General features: G+C 40.2%; 1 protein-coding gene across 4 annotated transcripts in view; it reads right to left on the bottom strand.

Moving 5' to 3' along the window:
- Positions 1–5,172: 5,172 nt before the first annotated feature.
- RNF14 (ring finger protein 14) overlaps positions 5,173–23,855 on the bottom strand; it is a 362,683-nt gene continuing 344,000 nt past the window's right edge. Inside the window, exons 1-9 of one of the 4 annotated variants that reach the window (XM_069483805.1) lie at positions 22,067–22,166; positions 19,348–19,509; positions 17,967–18,136; positions 16,414–16,565; positions 13,134–13,661; positions 11,976–12,204; positions 9,284–9,456; positions 7,814–7,944; positions 5,173–6,034 (exon numbers count right to left, since the gene is read on the bottom strand). In XM_069483805.1, the coding sequence (XP_069339906.1) occupies positions 5,977–6,034; positions 7,814–7,944; positions 9,284–9,456; positions 11,976–12,204; positions 13,134–13,661; positions 16,414–16,565; positions 17,967–18,120 (1,425 nt within the window). In that variant the 5' untranslated portion in view covers positions 18,121–18,136; positions 19,348–19,509; positions 22,067–22,166 and the 3' untranslated portion in view covers positions 5,173–5,976. Of the gene's footprint in view, positions 6,035–7,813; positions 7,945–9,283; positions 9,457–11,975; positions 12,205–13,133; positions 13,662–16,413; positions 16,566–17,966; positions 18,137–19,347; positions 19,510–19,779; positions 19,818–22,066; positions 22,167–23,855 lie in introns of those variants that run through there. The other 3 variants (XM_069483806.1, XM_069483807.1, XM_069483808.1) reach the window with 3 other exon arrangements.

The raw sequence follows: 23,855 nt of genomic DNA, 5'->3' as shown, positions 1-23,855 counted from the left end.
AGCTGGGCATGGTGGATCACACCTGCAAGCCCAGTAGGTTGGAAGGCTGAGGCAGGAGGATTGCTTGAGGCAGGAGTTTGAGGTTGCACTGAGCTATACTGACACCACTGCGCTTTAGCCTGGGCAACAAAGCAAGATCCTGTCTTAAAAAAAAAAAACAAACAGCTGATTGGAACAAGCTGAATTTGTAAAACAAGTTTGGTAATCAAAAAGGGAAAAGGTGATATTAAGTGTACACACAGTTGCATTTCAGGAAGAGTAGACAAAATGTGTTCAAAGTTTTATTACATTTAGTAAAAAGTGGCAAGAGTGTAGACACCAATTATCACCTTCCTTCTAAGAATGTCTGTTTATACTATAGGGATGGGTACAAGAGCCTGGTCCACTGTTCCCACCACGGCCTGCTCTCTCCCTTCCTTCAGGCCTCTACTCAAATGTCAGTTATCAGATCTTCCCTGACCCTCCAACATAAAGCAGCCTCCTTGCCCTGCTCTATTTTCTCAGACCCATTTATTTACCATGGGACATGTATTTTGTTTCCCACTAACTGTAAGCTCCATGAAGGCAGATGTTGTTAAGTCCTGCTCTATTCTGCCTATATAATAGTGCCTCGATATGTAGAAGGCACTGTTATTTGTTGAACTATAAGCCTGATAATTCTCCCCAAGAAGAGTGGTCATGCACAATAACCGGGGGAAATAACAGCACATCATATGATAATGGATTAGCCAATTAGCCCACTGAGGAGATCTAACTTTGCAAATTTGATGCTTCTTCCCTGGAACCAAAATCCTTACTGTGAAGCATGCACAAGTTTCCGGTAAGACAGACTGTGGCAGGACTGAGTTATAGCTTAATGGGCAAGTAAAACAACATGGTGATTTGGACCTCAAGGGAGCCCTTAAGACCAGCTGACAATCATGCTATGTTATTAAATAATCATACCTAGAGTCCACTTAGTCTCCACAAAGACTAATTCATAAGGTCTCAAAGCTCTAACCCCTCTACCCACCCCAGCTTTTCTCAGATGACCTCGAAAACAGAAGCAATCAGAAAAGAACATCCACAAGTCCCCGTCACACACACCCATGCGCCAGCCCCGCTCTCACCCTCCTGTTACCTGCTCCTGGGCAGAGCCCCTCGTGCACTAGATCCCATCCTCTCTCGCCTCCTTGAGGACGCTGCTCCCCTCTCACTTGCAGCATCCAGCTGTCCACTCCTATCAGCATGCAAAACAAGATGTAAAACAAAACTCTTCACCCCATTCGCCCCCTCCTTATAGCCTCATTTCTCTGCTCCGCTTCACAGCAAAATTTCTGGCGTTCCCTATACTCTGACTACCCTTCCACTCTCTTTCTTGTCCTGGGGCAGTAGCTCCCCCTTCTCCACAGGGGATATGTTCCAAGACCCTCAGTGGATGCTGAAACCGTGGATAGTCCCCAACCCTGTATATACGTATTATGTTTCTCCCTATACATGCAGACCCGATGATAAAGTTTAATTTATAAATTAGGCACAGGAAGAGATGAACAATAATCACACAGAATTATAATATACTGTAATAAACATTATGTGAATGTACTCTCAAAAGGTACTGCACTATTTTTGGACAGCAGTTGACTGCAGGTAACTGAAACCAAGGAAAGGGAAACGCAGATAAGGGGAGCTACTTTATTCCTGCTACGCATAGTTACACCTTTTGTCATCGTCCCACAGTCCCTGGATAGTCTGTTCAGCACATTTTTCTCATTCCTTTTTCAAGCTAGTCCACACTCAGTTCCCAGCAATTTGTTTAAATCCCAATTACTGGCTCCAGCAGCCTCTGCTTTAGGTGAGCTCATCTGTATTTTCTCGTCTCTAGTTTTCGTGGTGGAGGTTTACCCTATGACCTCGATTCTCGGGCGGGCCTAAGAAAAGTTGACATGGAGCTTGCTCAGCGTTTTTCTTGTTATGAGGGCACCTCATTCTTTCTCACACTCCAGATCTTCTACTCCCTCCACTGAAACACTTGCCAAAGCCCCCAGTGACCTCAGTATTGATTGCCTAAGTCAATTGTTAAAGCTCATATTGCTTGTTCTATTTGCAGCATCTGATACAGTTGCTTACTGCTTCCTTCAAACTTGGCTTCTAAGACATCTGCTGGTTTCCTTACCTTACTGGCCACTCTCTTGCCTCCTTTGTTGGTTCCTCTTCATCTCCTTGACCTCTTAGTGTACGGAGTGACCCAAACACTAAGTGACTCAGTCCCTGGACCTTTCTCTATATACAACTCACTCCCTTGGTAATCTCATCTAGTCTCATGGCTTTACATACCATCTATGTGTTGATTCCCATATTCCCATCTCTAGCCTGAGCGGCTTCCCCGAGCTCCAGATGGAATATCCAGCTGCCCCTCTAACATCTTCACTGGGGTAACTACCAGGTATCCCGGTTGTCCTTCCACAACGAAACTACGGCTCTTCATCACAAACCTGTGCTACTTACAAGTTTCTCCATCTCAACTGCTCAACAAAAATACCTAGAAATTAACCCTGATGCCTCACTTTCTCACACTATATAGCCAATCTATCAGCAAACCTTATTAGTTTTACCTTCAAGGTAAGCCAGTTCTCAAGATTTCAACTGCCGGCACACTGGTACAAGCCACCTGGACTTCTGACCTGAGCTACTGCAAATGGCCTCCTAACTGGTCTATTTCCACCCTTGCTCACCCCGTCCCCAGAACGTAAGTCAGATCCTATCACTCCTCTACTCAGAGCCCTCCAAAGGCTCCCCCATGTCAGGGTAGAAGGCCAAGTTCACACAAGGCTCTACACAGTCTGCAGCACCCCTCCCCCCCACTTCCTGTCTCACTCTCACCTCTTTCTCGGTCTGCTTCAGCCCTCACTGGCGGCCATGCTGTCCCTGGCGCCCTCTCGCATGCTACTATCCTCTTTGCCTGAACCCCTCTCCTCCCAGGGGTTCACGGGTTCACTCCCACACTGCCAAGCCTTTGTTCCAAGTGATATTTTGATGAAGTCTTCTCCACCCTTTAAAATCCCAACACTTCCCTGCCTCCCATATCTCCCTATTCCTTGCCCACAACTTCTCTCTGTAGCACTTATCTTTTGACAAACCAGATAATTTACTTAGTGTCTGTCTCCAGATTTTAAGTTCCATGGTGTTACAATTCCTTAGTTCTACTTAGGAGCTCCATATATAACTTAATTTCCTTTCTTCCGTGTCCAAAGGTTTAGTGAAGGAGCGACACTTTACTATGTAACAATTGCATAGGATGTCAACTGTGGTTCAAGTAGTTTAATAGTGCTATCAAGTACTATTAAAGTTTCTAGTAATACTGCTGTTCCTACCTTGCTGGTATCATTCTGTCTACCAAGGTATAAAACAAACTGTAAGGAAACACAATGAGGAAAATTTAAATCCCAGAAATTAAGTCTACTTCTGTAACAAAACAACATACCACGCCTAACAATTTACTGCATTTTTATAACATGGAACTGCTGCCACCTGCTGGTGATGCTTATGACAAAGTTACTACTTGGCAGGAGACCCAAATTCCAGTCAAAATTTTGAAATTCCCATTTCAAAGCAGGCAGCCCTATGAGTAGCTTTCTGATTCTCTTATCTGACTCTCATTACTCTTGACAGAAATATAAATGTTAAGTATATTAAGGAATTTCTGATGTAAATTAGAACTCTCTACTACTAAAGAAACTGACCTTGCTGGCAGTGCGACAGGTCTGGGAACGCAGCTTCTGAGCCTTTCCTGTGCTCAGTTCCTCCACGGAGGGGCGGCGTTTGGGAACCGACAGAGATGCGGCCTCCCCTTTCCACCAGCGCAGAGCCTCAGGGGGCAGCTGCCTCACAGAACAGTCTCATCAACTTGTCTAGTGATTAACGACTCTTTCATGAAGCTGAGCAGGAAAACATTTCCCACAATAGGCGAACAGCCTAAGATCGTACACACAGCCAGCGAAGCATCCTGAGAAACAACTGATTTAAAGCTACACAAAGCCCGCAATCAAAAGTTTTTCAGCTCCTGATCAATCCAGGTGCATCAAGATATAAAGGATGTTTATACAACACTAGAATGAAAACGGATGAGACGACGGTGATGGCCACGAGGAGTCTAAGGAGACATGACGACTACATGTAACAATGTGCTATTCTGGATGGGATCCTGGGACAGAAAAAGGACATTAGGTAAAAAAAAAAGGAGATATGAATAAAGTATGGATATGGACTCTACTTAATACTGACGTATCACTATTGGTTCATTAATATGACCAATGTACTATACTAACGTAAGATGTTAATAATGGGGGAAACTAGGTGTGGGGTATATGGGAATTCCGTAATCTGCTATTTTTCTGTAAATCAAAAACTCTAAAATGAAAATTTCGCAAAACAAACAAAAAAAAACCCAGAACAAGATGCACCTCAGTTGACAAGGGAAGGCCCATAAGTTAGTTCAATCACAAGCATAAAATGTCACAGACCTTCTACTTCAACTTCAAAGAAAAGGTATTTGGTAGTTTACATGTATCAGACTCTAGACATAAGTCTTTTACATAAAAATATGTGACCAGTTGCACTGGCGACAGAAGAAACAGCAGTAACTCTGTTCTAATTATAAGATGATTTTTAAAATTAATTTTATTTTTAAGATTAAACATCCTTATTGAAATTCCAGAATCATACTCCTTGCTGATTCTTTGGATACACACACCTAAAAGTTAAAAGTGATTCCTCAATTTTCAATGACAAAGTAGAAAAAAAGAACATGTTTATAAGCTACAGTTCAATTCTTCTGTCTTGTCCAAAAAAATCTTACTTTGCTACCAAGCTGCTCACCAAACCTTAAGGAAAGACAATTTTTCAAAAAGCCAACAAAACCTAGAAACAGGAATCTAGGTAGCTATCAATCCAAAATTATCACCCAAAACACTGCTGTTGCAAAAAAGGGTAGGAAGCCAAATTCCCATAGCTCATTAGAGAAGACCTTTAAAAAGAATTCACAAAGTTAGGACTGAACTACAGGGGTGTAGACAGATTCAAAATGCAGATAATTAAAGAACATTCAGCTTGAGAATATGTTAGGCTTTCTCCTATTCCAACAGGTGAAATAAAAACATGTGTTGCTGGGATATTAAAATTGTTCTTCCTAACAGAAGGTAGCAAAGAAAAGTCGTTTTGAATCTAGGCTCTACTGCCCAGGAGAGGCGAATAGAGCTGAAACTCTTCTGAGCCAGTATGACTAATTCTACATTTGGCCTAAAACCAGTGGACTATATACACCACTAATAAATATCAAGTGACCAATAGTGTTTGTGGTTTTAAAAAATACTTCTTAAATTATTATAAATTTCTATTCTGAAAAGCAGACTAAAATGACACTGTGCCATCCGGTCAGTTACAGAATAAAGGACTACCGCCAAAGAGAACTTAGCAGAAGTTTAGGCTGGAAGGAACGTGAGTAACATGGAGTAAATGAGATCAGCCTGTCAGTAACAAAGCTTCTCACCAACCCCAGTTGTAAGGAGTAGTACTGAGGGGGCACCAACAGAATGTCTTAGAGGGATCCTTCTTAGAGATAAAACCAGAGGGCTGATTCTCAGAGACAAAAAGGATCTGTCAGTTTAACTCTGGAGACCTTCTTCTCCTTAAAGCCTGGGGAAGAAAATAAATATTTAATTTTTAACTATTCAGAGCTTTGGGCACATTATATTTAATATTCTGTAGCTTTCATTTTCTGAACCTTTGGCTTATAATTTTTCTCAATTTATGTTACACTTAAATATGTACGAATGTGCCTTCATCAGTAGTACCACATGAAAATATAAACCTTGTTCTTCCATAGCGTCTACACAGGAAGAGTGAATGAATGGTACCCTAAATATTCTTCAGGGTTACTCTGTGTTCGTGACAAAAGATTAGGGCAAACCATTCTACTTCCATATCTTGAGCAGGAGTTAACTAGTCTTCAATCTCATCTTCCCAAATATCTCCATTAACATCCACAGCATGAAACAACCTAGAAACATAAAATAAGGTATGTTTTTATGTGTTTTGACCAAACTGAATATAATTTGCCTTTCCTTCTCTCAAATGTATTTTCTGCACTCTTCTGACAACATTTTTGTGTATCTTTTATTCTCCTTTAATCATTCCACTAAGGAGGGCTGAAATCTGAGTCCCTCTGAACAAGCTGCTTTACAGTTTAGAACCCAGACAAATCCTCTAAGGCCAAGAATAAACAATAATAGGGGATGGGTAAGACAAAATAGATACTCAGTACATACACTATGTGGAATAAACCAACATTGAGAAAGTGAAGCAATCTAGAAGCAGCTGAACTCTTTTAAGACACTAGATGTCCAATAGTTTATGGGCAGAGCTATTGCTTCAATTTCTCTTATAGTTTCATTAACACCAAACTAGGTATTCTACAGACATCTATTAACAAAGATCATCAACTGATGCTGAAAGCAGAGAGCTGTTGGACAACAGGATATTCACATTATGCCAAGGAATCTCCCAACAGATTACTAATAACAAGGAGAACTTTTTTTTTTTTTTTTTTTTTTTTTTGAGATGGAGTCTTCTCACCTGGGCTACAGTGCAGTGGCATCAGCCTAGCTCACAGCAACCTCAAACTCCTGGGCTCAAGCAATTCTCCTGCCTCAGCCTCCGGAATAGTTGGGATTACAGTCATGTGCCATCACACCCGGCCAATTTTTCTATTTTTAGTAGAGATGGGGTCTCGCTCTTGCTCAGGCTGGTCTCGAACTCCTGACCTCAAGCAATCCTCCCACCTCGGCCTCTCAGGGTGCTAGGATAACAGGTGTGAGCCAGCGCACCCAGCCATAACAAGGAAAACTTACCTTTACAATGAAGCAAATGATAGAACTGGACCTCACACTAACAGAGGGACAACCTGACATCATGGGCCTCCTGATGTGACACATCACTCCTCATGAAGTATTCTCCTCAAAAATGTTACTCTAAATCTTATCAAAATTCAGTCCAGACCTAACTTCCAGTTTATAGGATATAGAGAGGATAGAGGAACAAGCTAAAAGACACCACGGAGAAACAAAACTCTAGAAGGTAAGACATTATATAGGACAACTGGCCTGGACTCTTCAAAAAGTGAATGTTTCCCTCAACGCACGCACACAGAGAAAAGGAGGGCCAGAACTGTTCTGTATTAAGAGACTACAGAGGCAGAACCAAATACAATGAATGAACTTGATCAGACCCTGGTTCAGTAAAATGGCCTTAAAAGATATTTTTAGGGATAATTGGGAAATTAAACATGTTGCATTCACTAGATGATAATATGCCATTATCGTTAAATGTTTTAAAACGTTGTTTAGTATTATAGAAGCATTTTCTTATCTTAGGAGATACACGTTGAAGTATTTAGAGTTGAAGCATTATCATAACTCCAACTTAGCTTCACATAGTTTGGCAAAAAAGTTAAATCAAGAGAACAAAAGCATTATCAATTGTTAATTTAGGTGGAAGGTATCCTACTATTCATAATCCTATCCTTTCAAATTTTCTGTATGTTTGAAAATTTTCACTATAAAAAGTTAAAAGGATAAAAAAATAAAAATTTCTAAATAGTGTATATTTTCATTATACAACTCATTTTCAAGAAAATAATATAAAAATTCCTGTATGTGGGAAAACATGCAAGAGAATTCTCTAAATAAGTCCAAGTACTTAAGTAAAACATTGGGTTTGTGGTCGGCAATTCAAGTACTAAAAATTGCGGCTGAGCCTAAGGAATTCTGTGTATACATACCGGTTAAAACACGGGGAAGCAGGATCAGTGAAATGTTTGTAAGGGTTTGCTCTAGAGAGAGAACCCATGCAAATCCAGCAGAAATATTGCATACAGCCAGTACATGTCATCTTGTTACATCCGTCTAATTTCTGGTGGGAAGGATAGAAAGAGAAAAACATCAAGGCTGTAAAAGCAAAGGGGAAATGTACACGCCAAAAAGATTCAGTACAACATTCTCCTAGTCTCCTCCTTTTTCTCATGCAGGGTTGAGATATACATGTAACACATTGATAACTATTTAGTGCTTACTATTTTGTATTATAAGTAAAATACAGAAATTATCTGGCAGGTGTTCTTACAACTAGCTACTTGGCACAATCGCTTCTGATAAACACAACACATACAAATCAAACATCTAACTGGAACATGTAGTTAGATTAATATTTTAATGTTTTTGAGTTTTAAATTTTTACATAAATCTAAGTAAACATTTGGTATCAAGTCCTCCACTCTATCATAGGGCTAAGGCATGTCAAAAGTGGCTAAATATAATGCCAGTTTCCTTAATGGAGTAACTGGGGACTCAACATTAGGTTCAGTTCAGATATAATGGATTCGAACAGTTGAATCAAATGCAAAGATATATTTTGATTTTATTTTATTTTATTTTATTTTATTTTATTTTTATTTTTTTTTTTTTTTTGAGACAGAGTCTCACTTTGTTGCCCAGGCTAGAGTGAGTGCCATGGCGTCAGCCTAGCTCACAGCAACCTCAAACTCCTGAGCTCAAGGGATCCTCCTATCTCAGCCTCCCGAGTAGTTGGGACTACAGGCATGCACCACCATGCCCGGCTAATTTTTTCTATATATATTTTTAGCTGTCCATATAATTTCTTTCTATTTTTAGTAGAGATGGGGTCTCGCTCTTGCTCAGGCTGGTCTCGAACTCCTGAGCTCAAACGATCCGCCCACCTCGGCCTCCCAGAGAGCTAGGATTACAGGCGTGAGCCACCGCGCCCGGCCTATATTTTGATTTTAAAAGCTATTAAGATTTTGTCAAGAAGCAATAGATTTAATTATTTTAACTCAGATTAATAGAAAAATGTTTCCATTTCCTGAGTGTATGGTAGTTAAACAGGTGTGCTGCATTCCAGTATAAATAGTTCTGAGAGGCCAGATTTTTTCTTTAATCACATAGATAAGAGTTGACTGTAGCTTTAGTATGCCTTCCTCATAACCCATTCAATTTTGAGGTAGATACAATGTGAGAACAACTGTCATTGTAAGAAAGTACTTTGAAAGCCAAAGTCTACATACATTTAGGGTCAATGATATTTAGTAGTAAATTTGAATCTTCTAAGTAAGATGGCTTAATAAATACCAACACGTGTTTTCTTAATGAGTCATAAAATGGACTAACAGACTCCTTGAGGCAATAATAGCATGCTTGCAAGCCTTTTGCCTCCAAGTCTGTACCAGAACATTTACCTCTATGGGGGTCCCACAACACGGGCAGCTCTTTGAGTTCTTTTCTAGCCACTCTTTACTTTCCATCTCTTCCAGTGCCTTCTGAATTACCCTCTTACCATACCTCTGTTCCAAAAATCTTTTATTGGCTTCATCTGCTTGCAGGTACTCATTTCGTAAGTCTATTAATTTCTCTAGAAAGTGAAATGGAAAATCAACTTTTATACAACTTTGCAATACTGACTAAAAATCATTGAAAATGGCCGTAATCTTTGACTACTCAATAACGCTATTCCTGGGACTTTATCACAAGGAAATAATCCAAAGTCAAGTCATATGCATGGAGATACATTTAACAATGGCAAACAAATTACCTTTCAAAAAAAAATTATGTGTGGAAGAGCCAACTAATGACATAATATTCAGTTATTAAAGCCTATAATTAGGATGACTACAATCCAATTAAAACACTCATTACAGAATTCAGAAAAAAGCATACTTATAACTAGGTAAAAATTACACACGCACAAATGACAAAGAACGGAAAGGAATCCCTCAACTAGAAAAGTGGGACTTGCTAACAGTGGTAGAATAATGGGTTATTTTTCCCTTTGATTTTGATTTCTTAATGTTGATATGTTTGTGCAACTAATAGTATATGTTAAAGACTGACTTATCTAAAAGACACGAAGGTTGAAACAGACACTGATTTTCTACTAAGTCAGCATCATTCACCACTTGGATAATGAACAAGGCCTATAAAATTACACAAAGGCACCATTGGCTTAAGGGCAAAGACTAACTGTTCAATTCTACACATATATAAAAAAACAACCACCCTAGTCTCACCCTGTACTATGCTTTGTTACAAGTGCTGAAAAGTTTTCCCTTGATACTGCTCAACCTGGCTTCTGCTGCTCTCTCACCTAACTCAAATGCAACAGGCAACCATTCCCAAAGGCTTTACTTGTAGACAAAAGGCTTTTGTTCACAACTCTATCACCTTAATTTTTCAACACAATTAATTAAAGACTTCTCTCAACAATGTGCAGTTATTTTATTGGTTTACTTTCCTCGTATTTGGAGGTCTGTCTCCCTTTTAAAGCAATGGACATCTTCTGAGACAGTAATTCTACCTGCACTCTCGGCCTTCACCTGTGAACCCTTTCTCTGTGCCGTGCATTCCCAAGCCTCCATCACCTCTACTTCAATGTAGCCGGGATCTTTTTAATCCTGTCATTTCTATCCCTCTAATAATTCAAGCATTTTTGTCTTCCTAGACATATTAAGGACAAAGGTTATTGCTCCAATGTTCTCAAAATAATAAAATTGTTAGTTTTATATTTTATATGATTATATATATACATAAATAAATAGAGAGAGAGAGAGAGATTGATTCCTCATTTTGCTGAAGCCCCAAACCTATCTTCAATTTCTTCCCTGAATGCTGTGAATACCTGAAATGTACTGTAGCCTCCTAACAATAATGTCACAGAAGTCTAAAGTAAAGGCTTATATTACACTTTGGTAAGTTCTCCATCCCTTCTACAAGACTTTCTCCTAGGCAACTGGAATTGTCTACTTACTCCTTCCTCACAGGGTACTTTCTTGGAAATAATGACACTCTGCTGACATTAGCAATTAGTAACTACACTAATAATAGCATTAACAGTTACCATTCCGCATTTTACACGTATTATGTTTCTCAAACTATGGTGAAGGACAAGTTTTCTCTCCCCGATCTGTCAAGGATCAACACTTTCATAAAATACAATCAAATGAATTATTAGAAAAATGAAAGTAAAGACAAAAAGTGCAAGCCTAAATTTTTATTAGATTTGACTGACATAAAATTTTGTGAAATCGCTATAAAGTTTCTAACCCTATTTCTATATTTATCTCATCAGAGACCTGTGTAACAAATACAACAACTTGGAGTAACATTATATTAGCTCTCTCAATCCTTAGAATACCGAAGTAGCTATTATCATCCCTGCCAGTCTGAGAAAGACTAAGCCACCAAAGTCCAGTGAAATCGACACTCAGGGCCTGCTATCCCTATCTTTAACTAGATCAGAAATGGCAAACAGGTTTCACCTCCTGTGCCTACTTCAACAGAGGGTGGCTTTCTGGAGCGCCGTGTTGAGGAAGATTCTGAGCCCTCCCTGGGCTCAATGGGAAAGCACTTCATGACTGACCAGGCACATGAGTGGCAGCTTAGACCCCCTGCATTTGCCACCCAGGGTCGACATTTTTCCATGTTCATAGGTAGAATTTACCTTGCCATTCCTTTTCCTGGAATGTTCTCCCAATATATGTATGGTTTTCCTTACTTCTTTCAAGTCTTTACTTAAACCATTTTGCCAGCGAGCCCTCCCCCAGTTTCCCTAACTAAAATCTCAAGTCCCCTCCCCTTCAGAACATCTCATATCCTGTTCCCTGCTTTATTTCTTTTTCCTCCTCAGCACTTACTACCACCTAATATCCTTATATCCTTATTTATTTAGTTTGCCTGTCTCTGCCACTATAAGGTACATTCTATGAGAGCAGAGATTTTGTCTATTCTGGTCACTATGACATCCCCAGAGGCTAGGACAGTAACTGACATGGAACTATCTGCTGAGTGAATACTTCCAAATTGAAGGAATGAAATCATAAGGCTCTGGGGATGGGGTGGGCGGTGGGAGTTTGGGTTCACACAGTAACAACATACCTGCAGTCACCTTACACGGAGACACCCCGTGGTAGGTCAATCTGCACAGGGTGCAGAAGGCAAAGTTGCAGCTGGAGCAGATGCCCATGGTGCAGCCGGGCTCCTGCATCACGGGCAGCTGGCAGCACGGGCGGGGGCAGTACACTACGTCTGCCATCAGGTCCAAGGTGGACTGGAGGAGAAGGCGGTCGTAACGGGCAAATAACTCTGCTTCCACTAGCTCTTTGACCTGGAGGAAAATACAAAACACCGTAGGTTTGATGATTCCACAACCAGTTCTGATCCTGAGGAAATTCTTAGGATGTTGGTGTAAACCAGATGGACATACAGATTAAAACCTCTACCTCAGCCTGAGCAAGAGTGAGACCTCATCTCTACAAAAAATAGAAAAAGCAGCTGGGTGTGGTGGCACTCACCTGTAGTCCCAGCTACTCACGAGACTGAGGCGGGAGGATCACTTGAGCCCAGGAGTTCGAGGCTGCAGTGAGCTATGATGAAGCCACTGCACTCCCACCTGGGTAACAGAGGGAGACCCTATCTCAAAAAACAAAACAAAACAAACAAAAAAAAACCCCTCTATCTCACTTCAGCATCAAACCACGTATGGTACTTGTCCATATCTTGACTGAGATGGAGGTTACATGGGGCTATCCATTTGTCAAAACTAAGCAAACTGTACAATTTAAATGGGTACAGTTTATTGTAAGTAAAATTAAGCCTTAATAAAGTTGAGTAAAAAACCAAAACACCAAACACCAAGTAGGCTATGTTTATGCTAAAGTCTGTAAACAAGTGGGGTAATCATTCCAAGGGATGCCCCCTTCAGAGCCCAACCTCACACAAAGACAGGCCAGTGATTCCCCAAGGTTGATGGGATCCTAGCAGATATACAAAGTAAATCACCAGAATTACTTCATGATTACTTTTTAAACACTCATCCTTGCCTGGGACCGCCCATTCCAAGGCCAGCAAAGGAAACATTTACATTTGCTGAAATGGTAGAATAAGACCACAGCATTGTTACTGGACACAGTGAAACAACTTGTGAGTTGGCTTCAAGGTCTTCAACTGCTCCGTGAGCCCTGGGAAGTTCCTGAGAAGATACCTCCCTTTGTGAAAGATAACTAAGAGGCAACCGTCAGCGGAGTAAACATTTACCTGACCAGGAGTGGCCACCGAAGGGCACTTTGGTTCTGGGCAGTTGAGGCACTGAACCTGGCCATCTCTGATCTGGATTTCAAAGTAGTCCTTCAGACAGGCTTTGCAGTACACATGCCTGCACTCCAAGAAGTACATGCATTCACTACCCAGCTTCTCACAGAAACAGATATTGCACAGGAACAATTTACTATTAAAGCATTTTATCTGCTGAGCTTGATCAAAGTCCAAGATTTCCTGGATCAGACTTGACAATGATTCCACATCCTGCACAGCTCTCTCGTCCACAACTTCCTCTTGGTCTACATCAGATCCAGCAGCTCCTCCAAAATCTAGCTCTGTGTTGGGAGAGGCTTGAGCCATCCTTCTCTGCACTTTTTTCTGAGAACCCATCTTAAGCTCAAAAGGAGAGACAATATTCAGGTATGCTAGGGTCTCTTCCTTAAGAAACTGCATCCAGGCAAACAGGACCACGCTGCCACGGTGTTCTTCCCATAGGTTGTCTAAGTGCTTGCATAGGGCAGATAGCTAGGAGAAAACACACAAGGATTCTGGTGAATTTGGAATGATGATGCTCTTGCCAACTCCTGGTTTCCCTAGAAATCTTTTTAACTTGTACATTAGGCCCCTACACTTCGTAACACTATTTTTTACTGCTGTGATACACTGTGCTACAAAATAGTACCAACATTGTTACTGAAGCACTTTTTAAACTATTCAGCAACATGAGCCAGAGGAGAATATAAAGTCAGAAGCCAGAAGTGCCATGAAAACAAGAGAAACAGCAAGACTCCGTAAGATGGAAAACTAGATTTACATTTGAGCCACTAAAATGGAGGACTTTTTTCTATTCTTTTTCTGTTCTTTGTTTTAGTATTGTTATATTATCTCACGTAGAAGAAAGAGATCTAGTTCTAAAATGAAACATTTCTTTTCCTTTCGGAGTCCTAGCCCTTTAGATATCATGGAATAATGGTTAGAAAGAACAGTTTAAAAATTAAATTCTAACTTTCAGTCGTATCAAAAAGCCAACTCATCTGAAAAAATTACTAACAGAATTCAACCTTAGTCCTTGTTTTTCAAATTTACAAGCTGCTTTTAACTAAGCAATCTGGGCTTACATGAGATCCTGGCCAGTGGAGGGAAGGCAGACTGATATTGACTCTAGACATAATCACAAGCCCTCAGCATGGTTTGGCTGCCACAGAGAAAGCTCACACTTCCTAAGCTAAGCAACAGAAGTTAAATTATTTTGACTTTTCCTCTTTAAAAGTGGTCTGTTCAATTTGAAAGGCAAATATAAGAGGATTTTTCCATTAGAAATATAAAATATTTGTAAGTAGAGCTCAGGAATTATAAGCAGCTTTTCTTTTTTAGGTAAACATCCAAAAATAAGCCTTCCAGATGGCAAATAAATTTTGTAAATTTAAATAACAAGTGAAAGAGGACTACGTTTTCTGTTCCTTGCTCTGTACAGTGCTGTACAGGAACTACCTTAAAATACTTACAGATGAATTAAGACTGGACAACTAATGCTTTTTTCACATTTGCATGAATATGATTACAAGATCAACCATGCTTTTTAGGAATCTGCTAAAATCCGTAATGTGATAAATACTAAAAGGGAAGCTGTGAGTGCTGTGTGAGCCACCAAGTCCAATGAAGAAGCCATTCTCCTCCATCCTTTTTACTCCAGTCCCTTCTCAAAAGAGGCAGCTGGGATGCATGTAAATGTGAAGGGTGGGGGAGGACAGAGGAAAAGAGCAAGAGAGAAACTATGTGTATGTACACTAAGGGAGGAATGATGGAAAATACTAGAAAACTAAACCTACTTCCCTCTATCTACCCACCCCAATTCAGAGAATGACAAGTCCACATGTCAGTTTCACTATCGACAGGTCAGATTCGTAATGCCAAGGAATCAGGGTGCAGCAGTGAAGAAATAAACCAAGAAGGAACATAAGAGACCCATTAAAATGTCAATTATATGCATAAAAATTTATTTGACAAAGAATTCTACTATAATTTTAGCTGTAAAACAAAAATGAACAACCCTCCTCCCCAGCTTACCCATCCTCCCCCAAAGCCAACATTAGGTAGGTTGGCCGTAATCTGAAACTGCAACCATACATCCAGCTAATCTATCCCTGTTTTGTGCATGTGTGCGCGTGCACGTGCAGAGATGCAAAGTATCAAGAGTTCTCTGGAGAAATGGAACTATAAATATCTAAATAATTCAGTCAACTATCAGTGACTAAATGTCAAACGGTCTTGATATTCCTGGGCAAATAATCAACTGTCTTCCATCTATTGCTTCTGGTACAGATAACAGAATACAAAGTAGTATTCCTTTTTATTCTACATGTATTATCCTTTTTTAAAGTTTAATCTTGTTTTTAAACCACAAGCTAAATTTTGCAAACACACTTCATCTAAAAGGTTAGACTGGACTGGTGGGTGGGGGCATGAAAACTATATGATCAAAAGGGAAAAACTGATGAGCTATTCCTTGAGGTCAGCAACTCTTGACAGCTTTTGTCTTAATATACATCAGCCTATCAATCTTCATCAAAATTTCTAGAAGAGTAGTTGCTATTGATCTATTATCTATCCCAGAATGCTTTAGATTAGCTTCAAGTCATATTTATGTCTCAATCAAGAGTTGAGGTTGTTACTATACAAGGATAGATAACCCAGAGGAAATGAAAGTTCTTAATATAAGGTCTCAGGCCTTAGTGAGATCTCTATAGGAATTATACACATTTCTTTTTGTGTGCATTTATGTGTATGTGACACCAGTCAACATTTGTTATTAACATACAGATTTTTTTAAAGAAAAGCAATCATATTTACTCAGAAAATTTGATTATAACTACATGAACTCAACCTGTAGTCCTAATTACAATTAAATCTTTCATTTAAGGCATGGATAAGAAACTAAGAAAAAAAGTAAGGACAATGAGGAAGTCCTCATAGTCTCCATTACAATACAGTTTAAATTAAAAATACCAAGACAAGAAAGGAAACAATACACTCCATTAAAAATTATTCCTATTGCAATTCATAATGATTAATTGTTTTTATCACTGCCATTCCTTTTTAAAACACCAAACATTTTCAATTCATCAACATTAGGATTCATGAAGGGGAAAAAATTATAAAATCAAAGCCATTTGTTCTCTTCATGCACTGAATTTAAGATCATCAAGGTAGTCTTCAATTAAAGATGACTTTTTAAGTTTCTAAAAATGGATAGGAAAAATTAAGTTTCGGGTCTAACCTGAGTTGGTGACAGCCATTTGCCACTAAGTGTGAATGAAGGTGGGGAGGAGGATGGATAATCTGGTGGCAGTTCAAAGTTCAGCACAAGAGGAGGCAGAAAGCAAATGGTGTATTCAAAGCCACTATTCTGGAGACACTCATTTGAATTGCCTGAACCAAAAACAAAGATTAGAAAGGATCAGTTGGTCAACACTTGAGTGTCTATTACTGTTGAGCAGTGCTCAAGACTTAATGCTTTAGTTGAGGGGATAAAACCCCCTCCCATAAAGCACTGTTTCCTAATTTTAACTTCATAGCCACCACCTTAAAAAAAAAATCTTATAAACCCTTGAAAAATCTACCAAGCACCATGAAATGTATAATGGAGATACACAACTTATTTTTGTATACATTTCTGAGTACAATTCCTAACACTAATGACCAAGTAACAATACAATGTTGTGTTTTGTTGTTGGTTTGGTTTACAGTAGATGATTAAAGACACAATCTAGAGAAAAGGATGTTTATTTCTACCGTACAGCCATGACCTACTTAGACCAGTATGCACCAGCTATCCATGAATCATAGTTGGGAAAATCTGTACCAACACAGTGATCTCAGGCTTGAGGGCATGATATAACACACTACACTCTCACAATCAAAGCTTCATTTAAATTATCACACTTACTTTCTTTACTTAATCCATTTCTAGTAGAAACATTTTCAAAAGTATATACATCAAGGTCTTTCATGAATGTATCAAAAGCAGTTTTGTTTTTTCTGAAGCAAAAGGTCACAGAGTAACAGCATGTGTTATATGTTTATGGCAGTTGAAATGATTCTGGAAACCAAATAGTATTAACAACCACCACGGTACTTTAGAGTTTTCCCATACATTATTTCACTTTCTCTTTGATTATCTCTATTTAACAGCCAATCAGCTGGGCACAGTGCCTCACACCTGTAATCCTAGCACTCTGGGAGGCCAAGGGAGGAGGATCATTTGAGGTCAGGAGTTTGAGACCAGCCTATGCAAGAGGGAGACCCTGGCTCTACTAAAAAAAATTAGCTGGGCAACTAAAAATAGAAAAAATTAGCTGGGCATGGTGGCATGTGCCTGTAGTCCTGCTACTCGGGAGGCTGAGGCAGGAGGATCGCTTGAGCCCAGGAGTCTGAGGTTGCTGAGAACTAGGCTGACCCCACAACGCTCAAGCCTAGGCAACAGAGGGAGACTCTGTCTCAAAAAAGAAAAGAAAAAACAAACAAACAAACAAAAAAAAAACCCAGCCAATGACTCATGGCTGATAAACTGCTACTTAGAAGAAGACTAGGATGTATGAAATATGCAAGATAATGGTTCACGTCAGTGGTCAAAGAGGTGGAATCAAATTGAAAACTGTTTAGCCCTCATTCCAATTTTCATTTAAAACAGAAACAGTCATTAAATCTGCAATGCTATCATCTATCACTAATGCCTAAAAATGCAAAATGACAAATAGTTTAGGGTACACTAAGAAATCAGGAATCATCTTTATTAAGAAAAATCTGTTTAAGAGCATATTATTAACTAACCGCTCACAAATATCTTGAAATTTTGTGGCAAATCCAAATAGATCCTGGTTTCTCCACCTTGGACAGATTCTGCTTTTCTAAATTCATCTCCATCATAAATACTCGCCAGGGCCAGCAATTCATCGTCCTGAGCTTCTCGATCTTCTGACGACATTTAATTTTCTGAGGAACTGAAGATAATCATTCAAATTAGTAACGAATAGAAAATGCACAGAGTTGGGAACAGTTTAATGGCACTTAAAAAACAAGTTCTTCACAAACAACTACACAGAATTGATCAATATTCTCACTTTTCTGCTAAACCAAAAATGACAGACATATCTAAAATTCCATTAGCTCTGCAACAGTAATACTCTTTTTCAAAAGAGATGGTTGTGGTGCTTTTAATTGCTGACTTTATCAGTTAGGTTATTTTATGACTAATTTAGGGGAAAACATTCAACTTAAAAATTTTTTTGAAAAAGGACAAGTCACAAATGACTTTGACTTGTCCACTGAATCTAGCAAAGTAGAAGCAGTCAAAATATATTTGATATAGATCTTTAAAATAAGTGAATTTTAAAAAAAGAATTTCTAGGGCAGGTTATCTCAGCCTCAGCACTATTAACATCGGAGCAAATCATTTTCGGTTTTGGGGGAGCTGTGTTGTGCATTGTAGGATGTTTGACAGCATTTCTTGGCTTCTACCCACTATATGCCAATAGTGCCCCCCTCCGACCCTCAAGAGTTGTGACAGTTGAAAGTATCTCCAGATAGAGCCAGGTGTCCCGGGGCTGGGGGTGGGGGTGGGGGTGGAGGTAAAATTGCTCCCAGTTAAGAAAACCCTGTGCTAGAGGATGTTACAGGCATAGGCACTATCTGAGAAAGTTAGACAACTGAGCAAACAGCAAAACATTAAATTTTTGAAATAACAATTTTTGTCAACTCTAAAAAGTCATCAATTTTAAGATTTACCATTATGTGAGGTTATACTAAAAATGAAAATGGGTTACAATTAAAGAATGAATCAATGTTTTAATTGTAACAACTAAAAGATGCAGCACAATTTCAGAGAATTTAAATGTGGAAAAATATGTAATGAGAATTTGTGAAAATTACTTTAACAAAAATATTACCATTCTATTAATTATAATATTAGAATACAATTACAAATATGTTCCCTCTCAATTAAAATATTTTTAAAATTGAAATATACAAAATCGAAAAGTTAGGACATGGTTTTGCATATTGTAAAAGGTGACACTACAAAATAGAAACAAATTCATTTAAAATAATTCAATTTTCAAAAAATAATTTTTTTCCAACAGATGTTAATGGCTCTGCTTAAGCTGCATGCCTATCTAAGACACAGTAACACATTCTGTTTGACATCAGTTAGTACCTGTTAACAATCAGAAGAAAAGGATATTAACACTGCAGTCTGTATTTCAGTTCAGTGTGGAATTCATGCAAATCCCATTTACTTTCCAGCTGGTAGATCTGAAGCTGGGTAAGAGGCTGAGATGTGGAACTCATACTATATATATTATGGAAATCCTGCCATCTGCAGAAAAGAAATAGGAAAGACTGTGTCAGGATTCTCTCCAAATTAAAAATCTGAACTTCCACTCTCACTACTTAAGTCAAACACATCCTAACATATAACTAATCCTAATCTATAACTGCATATTACTCTCCTAGGACAGGCTGAGTCATGCGGTTAAAGAAACATTTGCATGTCCCCAGCAATGACAGAGGCCTTATCTGACTGCCCTCAGCCCTGGGAGGAGCTAAGGCAGAACACCAAGGTCACGTGAGAGGACAGGACACCCACCGTAACAAATACCCTCTTAAATTTTGTGTTTTTCTCCTTTTCTCTTCTGCTTCTTCTATTCCTTCATTTCCCATCTCCCTCCAGTTTTTCCTTTCTCCTGCTCATGAATTAACCCTGCCAGTGAAACTCAAGGTTAGGGTAACTTTGATAGAAGAATAATATTTAAAAACAAAACAAGAATACACACATAAACTTTTATTCTAAATGCATTAGAGTTAGGCTTAACTGGAATGAGGGGAAAAGGGAGTGTGGTTCAAATGGGTCATGGAGTCCTATGAACACCCTACAGTTATGTGCAAAATATTATACAAAGCCATAATTTTTAAACTAGATTTTCAAATGTGTGATTCCCAAATAAACTAAGAATGAGATTCAGAATCAATTTACATTTTTGATCACTTACTCTGTGCTGTCATAGGCCCTTTCACATTACCTTATTTAATATTAAACAGTTTTACCAGGTGGTAGTATATGGTGCTTAAGCTTTTGTTTCTTCCTGATAAAACATTCACAAATGGGATGAGAGAGGAATTTATACAGTTTATGGTTTTAGGTTAGTGTTCTCCATCTTGTCTGCACATTAGAATCTTCTGAGGGGCCGGGCGAGGTGGCTCACACCTGTAATCCTAGCACTCTGGGAGGCTGAGGCAGGTGGATCGCTCGAGGTCAGGAGTTCAAGACCAGCCTGAGCAAGAGCAAGACCCCGTCTCTACTGAAAATAGAAAGAAATTATCTGGCCAACTAAAAATATATATAGAAAAAGTTAGCTAGGCATGGTGGCACATGCCTGTTGTCCCAGGTACTCGGGAGGCTGAGGCAGGAGGATTGCTTGAGCCCAGGAGTTTGAGGTTGCTGTGAGCTAGGCTGATGCCACGGCACTCTAGCCCAGGCAACAGAGTGAGACTCCGTCTCCAAAAAAAAAAAAAAAAAAAAAAAAAAAGAATCTTCTGAGGAACTGTTTTTTTTTTAAATCCCAATACTGAGGTCACAACTAGAACAAGTAAATCAGGCCTCAATAGTTGTCCATGCTCTCCAGGTGATGCCAATATGCAGCTAGGGCTGAGACCCTCTACTCCAAGTACTGTTTCCCTTCAACAGTTCTTCATGACCTACCCCACCTGACCTCAGCTTGTGAAGCTGCCACCTGAACCCAGTTCCTCAATTCACGCCCATAACCTCCATTACCTTCTGATTCTATCCACTTAGACTTCAAGGGCCACTGCCAAAGCCCCAATTCCACCCAGCGTTTCCCAACTAGACAGCACGTCTTTCCTTAAAATCCAGGCAAACTGACTTTCCTATGACACTGTCTCATCTCATTTTGCATTACAGTAGTTTATGAACTTGCACTTCCTCTCCTATCAGACTGTATTGGTTCCTCAAGGGGGAGGAGATCAGGTCTTATCCATCTCAGCCTTGCGTTAGACACTGCAAAAAATTTATAACTGAATTGGGGTGAAATAAAGTGTGCTGGAATGGGGCACCAGGAGCATAGCGTTCAGTGACCACTACCCACATTCCACTAGAAGCAGGAGGCTAGGTGGGTGGTAACAGCAACATTAAGAACAGTAACAGTTACTGAGCTCTTCCCGTCGTTAGGCATTGTGCTTAAACCCTTTATGCATTAACTGATATTAGATTCCCATAACCACATGAAGGAAGTCTCATAACTATCTCTATTACACAAATGAGAAAATGACAGGTCAGGTCCCTTTCTGGCACAAGGTCACACAGCTTATAACTAAATCTGGTTTCAGAATCGCCCTGTTTCTTCATCTGTAACACGGGAACAAGAATAAACTCCAGCGCCACCAGACAGGACATAATTCAAGTTTAACACTAGTTTTGGCAAACCGGAAACCGCTACAACAGTGAGGAAAGCCCCTCCTCCGCCGTGTTTCCCTTCCGCCTGGGAAAATCCTACTCATTCTCCCGGCCACGCCGTGCGGACTCCTGCCTTGGGGTCAGGGTCTGGGATCACGCCGCGGTGTCTCCACCGCTACACCGGCTTGCGGAGCCGTCTGCGCGACTGACCAACCACCCGGGGCAAGCCGGAGCCCCGCTGTCTGCCCCAGCGCCGGGGACGCCGAGAGCGCTGTGCGGCCGTGTGAGCCGTGGGCCGGCCCGGGGCGTCCCCCTTCCTCCGGAGCGCCCTGAAGGGAGTCCTGGCTGGGCGGAGCTGGGGCGCCCCGTCCCGGGTTTGGGGGACTGAGGCCCACTGGGCACTCCTGGCCCGGCCGCCCTTCTCCGCCTCGCACGCGCGCCCAGAGCGCAGTCCCCGCAGTACCTTCCGGCCGCCCCGCCGTGCCGGGCCCGAAAGTTCCGCTCTCCGCCCTTGCCCTGGGTCCCCTCACCGCCACTCGTCCGCCAGGCCTAGAAACGCCTGGCTCAACCTGCACGCCGCCTCTTCCGTTCTCGGGAGCTGTCAGCTGAGTTGGGCGGAGCCGGCTGGGGCGGTCGCCTGCGTGGGGAGGGCTCTGCGCAGCCGCCGTGACCGCCCCGGGCTCTCGGGCGCCCTCGGCAGGCCAAAGGCAGCTCTGCGCCCTGTGCGCCGGGCGTCCTTTTCAGTGGTTCTGATGGGGCCGGGGAATTAGAATTCTTACCATCCCTACAGGTGATCACGAGGCAGTGGTCTACGGGGGGCAGAAACTCCCCTAGCAATTCCAGATCTGCTTCTCTAAGTGGACTAAGCAAGCTGTCTCCCCCCATTCCAACCACCTTCTCAGAAGTGCTGCCCATCTTTCTGGTACCTTCACTATGAAAGCATTCATTCATTGCTCATATTATGACAGTAATAACGACCCCATTTATTGAGCAGATAGGATGCTTCAAGTACTGTGCTAAGTGCTTTGTGTACATTTTATCTTCACTATAACCTTATGATTTAGGCACCATTTGTTATTCTCACTTTACAAGTGAGGAAATTGAGACTTAGGGGAGGTTCAAGAACTTACCAAAGGTCACATGATTAAAACTAGGCTGAGTGGGAATTAAAATTATATGCCCCCTACCTCACATCGTATATAAAAACTGATTAAAAATGGATCAAAGACCTAAATGTAAGAACTAAAATTACAAAACCCTTAGAAGAAAATGTAGGAGTAAATCTTTGTTAACTGGGATTGGGCAGTAGTTTCTTACATATGACACCAAAAGCACAAGCAACAAAAGCAAAAATAGATAAATTGGATTCATCACAATTAAAAACTTTTGTGCTTCAAAGGACACTATCAAGAAAGTGAAAAGACAACTCACAAAATAGAGGAAAATATTTGCAAATTGTATATATCTGATAAAGGTCTATTATCTAAAATATACAAAGAACTCCTGCAACTCAACAACAAAGAGACAAATAATTTCATTTAAAAATGGGCAAAGGACCTGAATGGGTAATTCTCTAAAGAAGATATGCAAATGGTCAGTAAGCACATGAAAATATGCTCAACATCATCAGTTATTAGGGAAATGCAAATCGAAATCATCGTGAGAAACCACTTTACACCCTCAGGATGGCTATAATAAATAAGACAGATAATAAGTGTTGGTAAGGATGTGGAGAAATTGGAACCTTCATACACTGCTGATGGGTGCAGCTGCTTTGGAAAACAATTTGGCAGGTCCTCAAAAAGTTAAACATGGTTACAACAAGACTCAGCAATTCTATACCTAGGTATATATACAAGAGAATTGAAATATATTTTCACACAAAAACTTGTACACAAATGTTTATAGTAGAGTATTCACATCAGCTCCCAAAATGGAAACAACCAAAATGCCAATCAATAAAATAGATAAACAAAATATGGTATATTTATACAATGGAATATTATTCAGCTATAAAAAGGAATGAAGTACTGATACATGCTACAACATGGACGAACCTTGAAAACATTATGCCAGTGAAAGAAGTCAGACACAAAAGGTCACACATAATATTTTTTCATTTATATGAAATGTCCAGAATAGGCAAATCCATAGAGAGAGAAAGTAGATTAGTGGTTGCCAGGAGCTGAGGCAGGAGGGAATAGGAAGTGACTACTCATGGGTATGGGGTTTCTTTGGGGGATGAAAATATT

Source organism: Eulemur rufifrons, chromosome 10, assembly GCF_041146395.1.
Source record: "Eulemur rufifrons isolate Redbay chromosome 10, OSU_ERuf_1, whole genome shotgun sequence".
NCBI classification, from domain to species: domain Eukaryota; kingdom Metazoa; phylum Chordata; class Mammalia; order Primates; family Lemuridae; genus Eulemur; species Eulemur rufifrons.
This window is presented reverse-complemented; position numbering and strand designations above follow the sequence as displayed.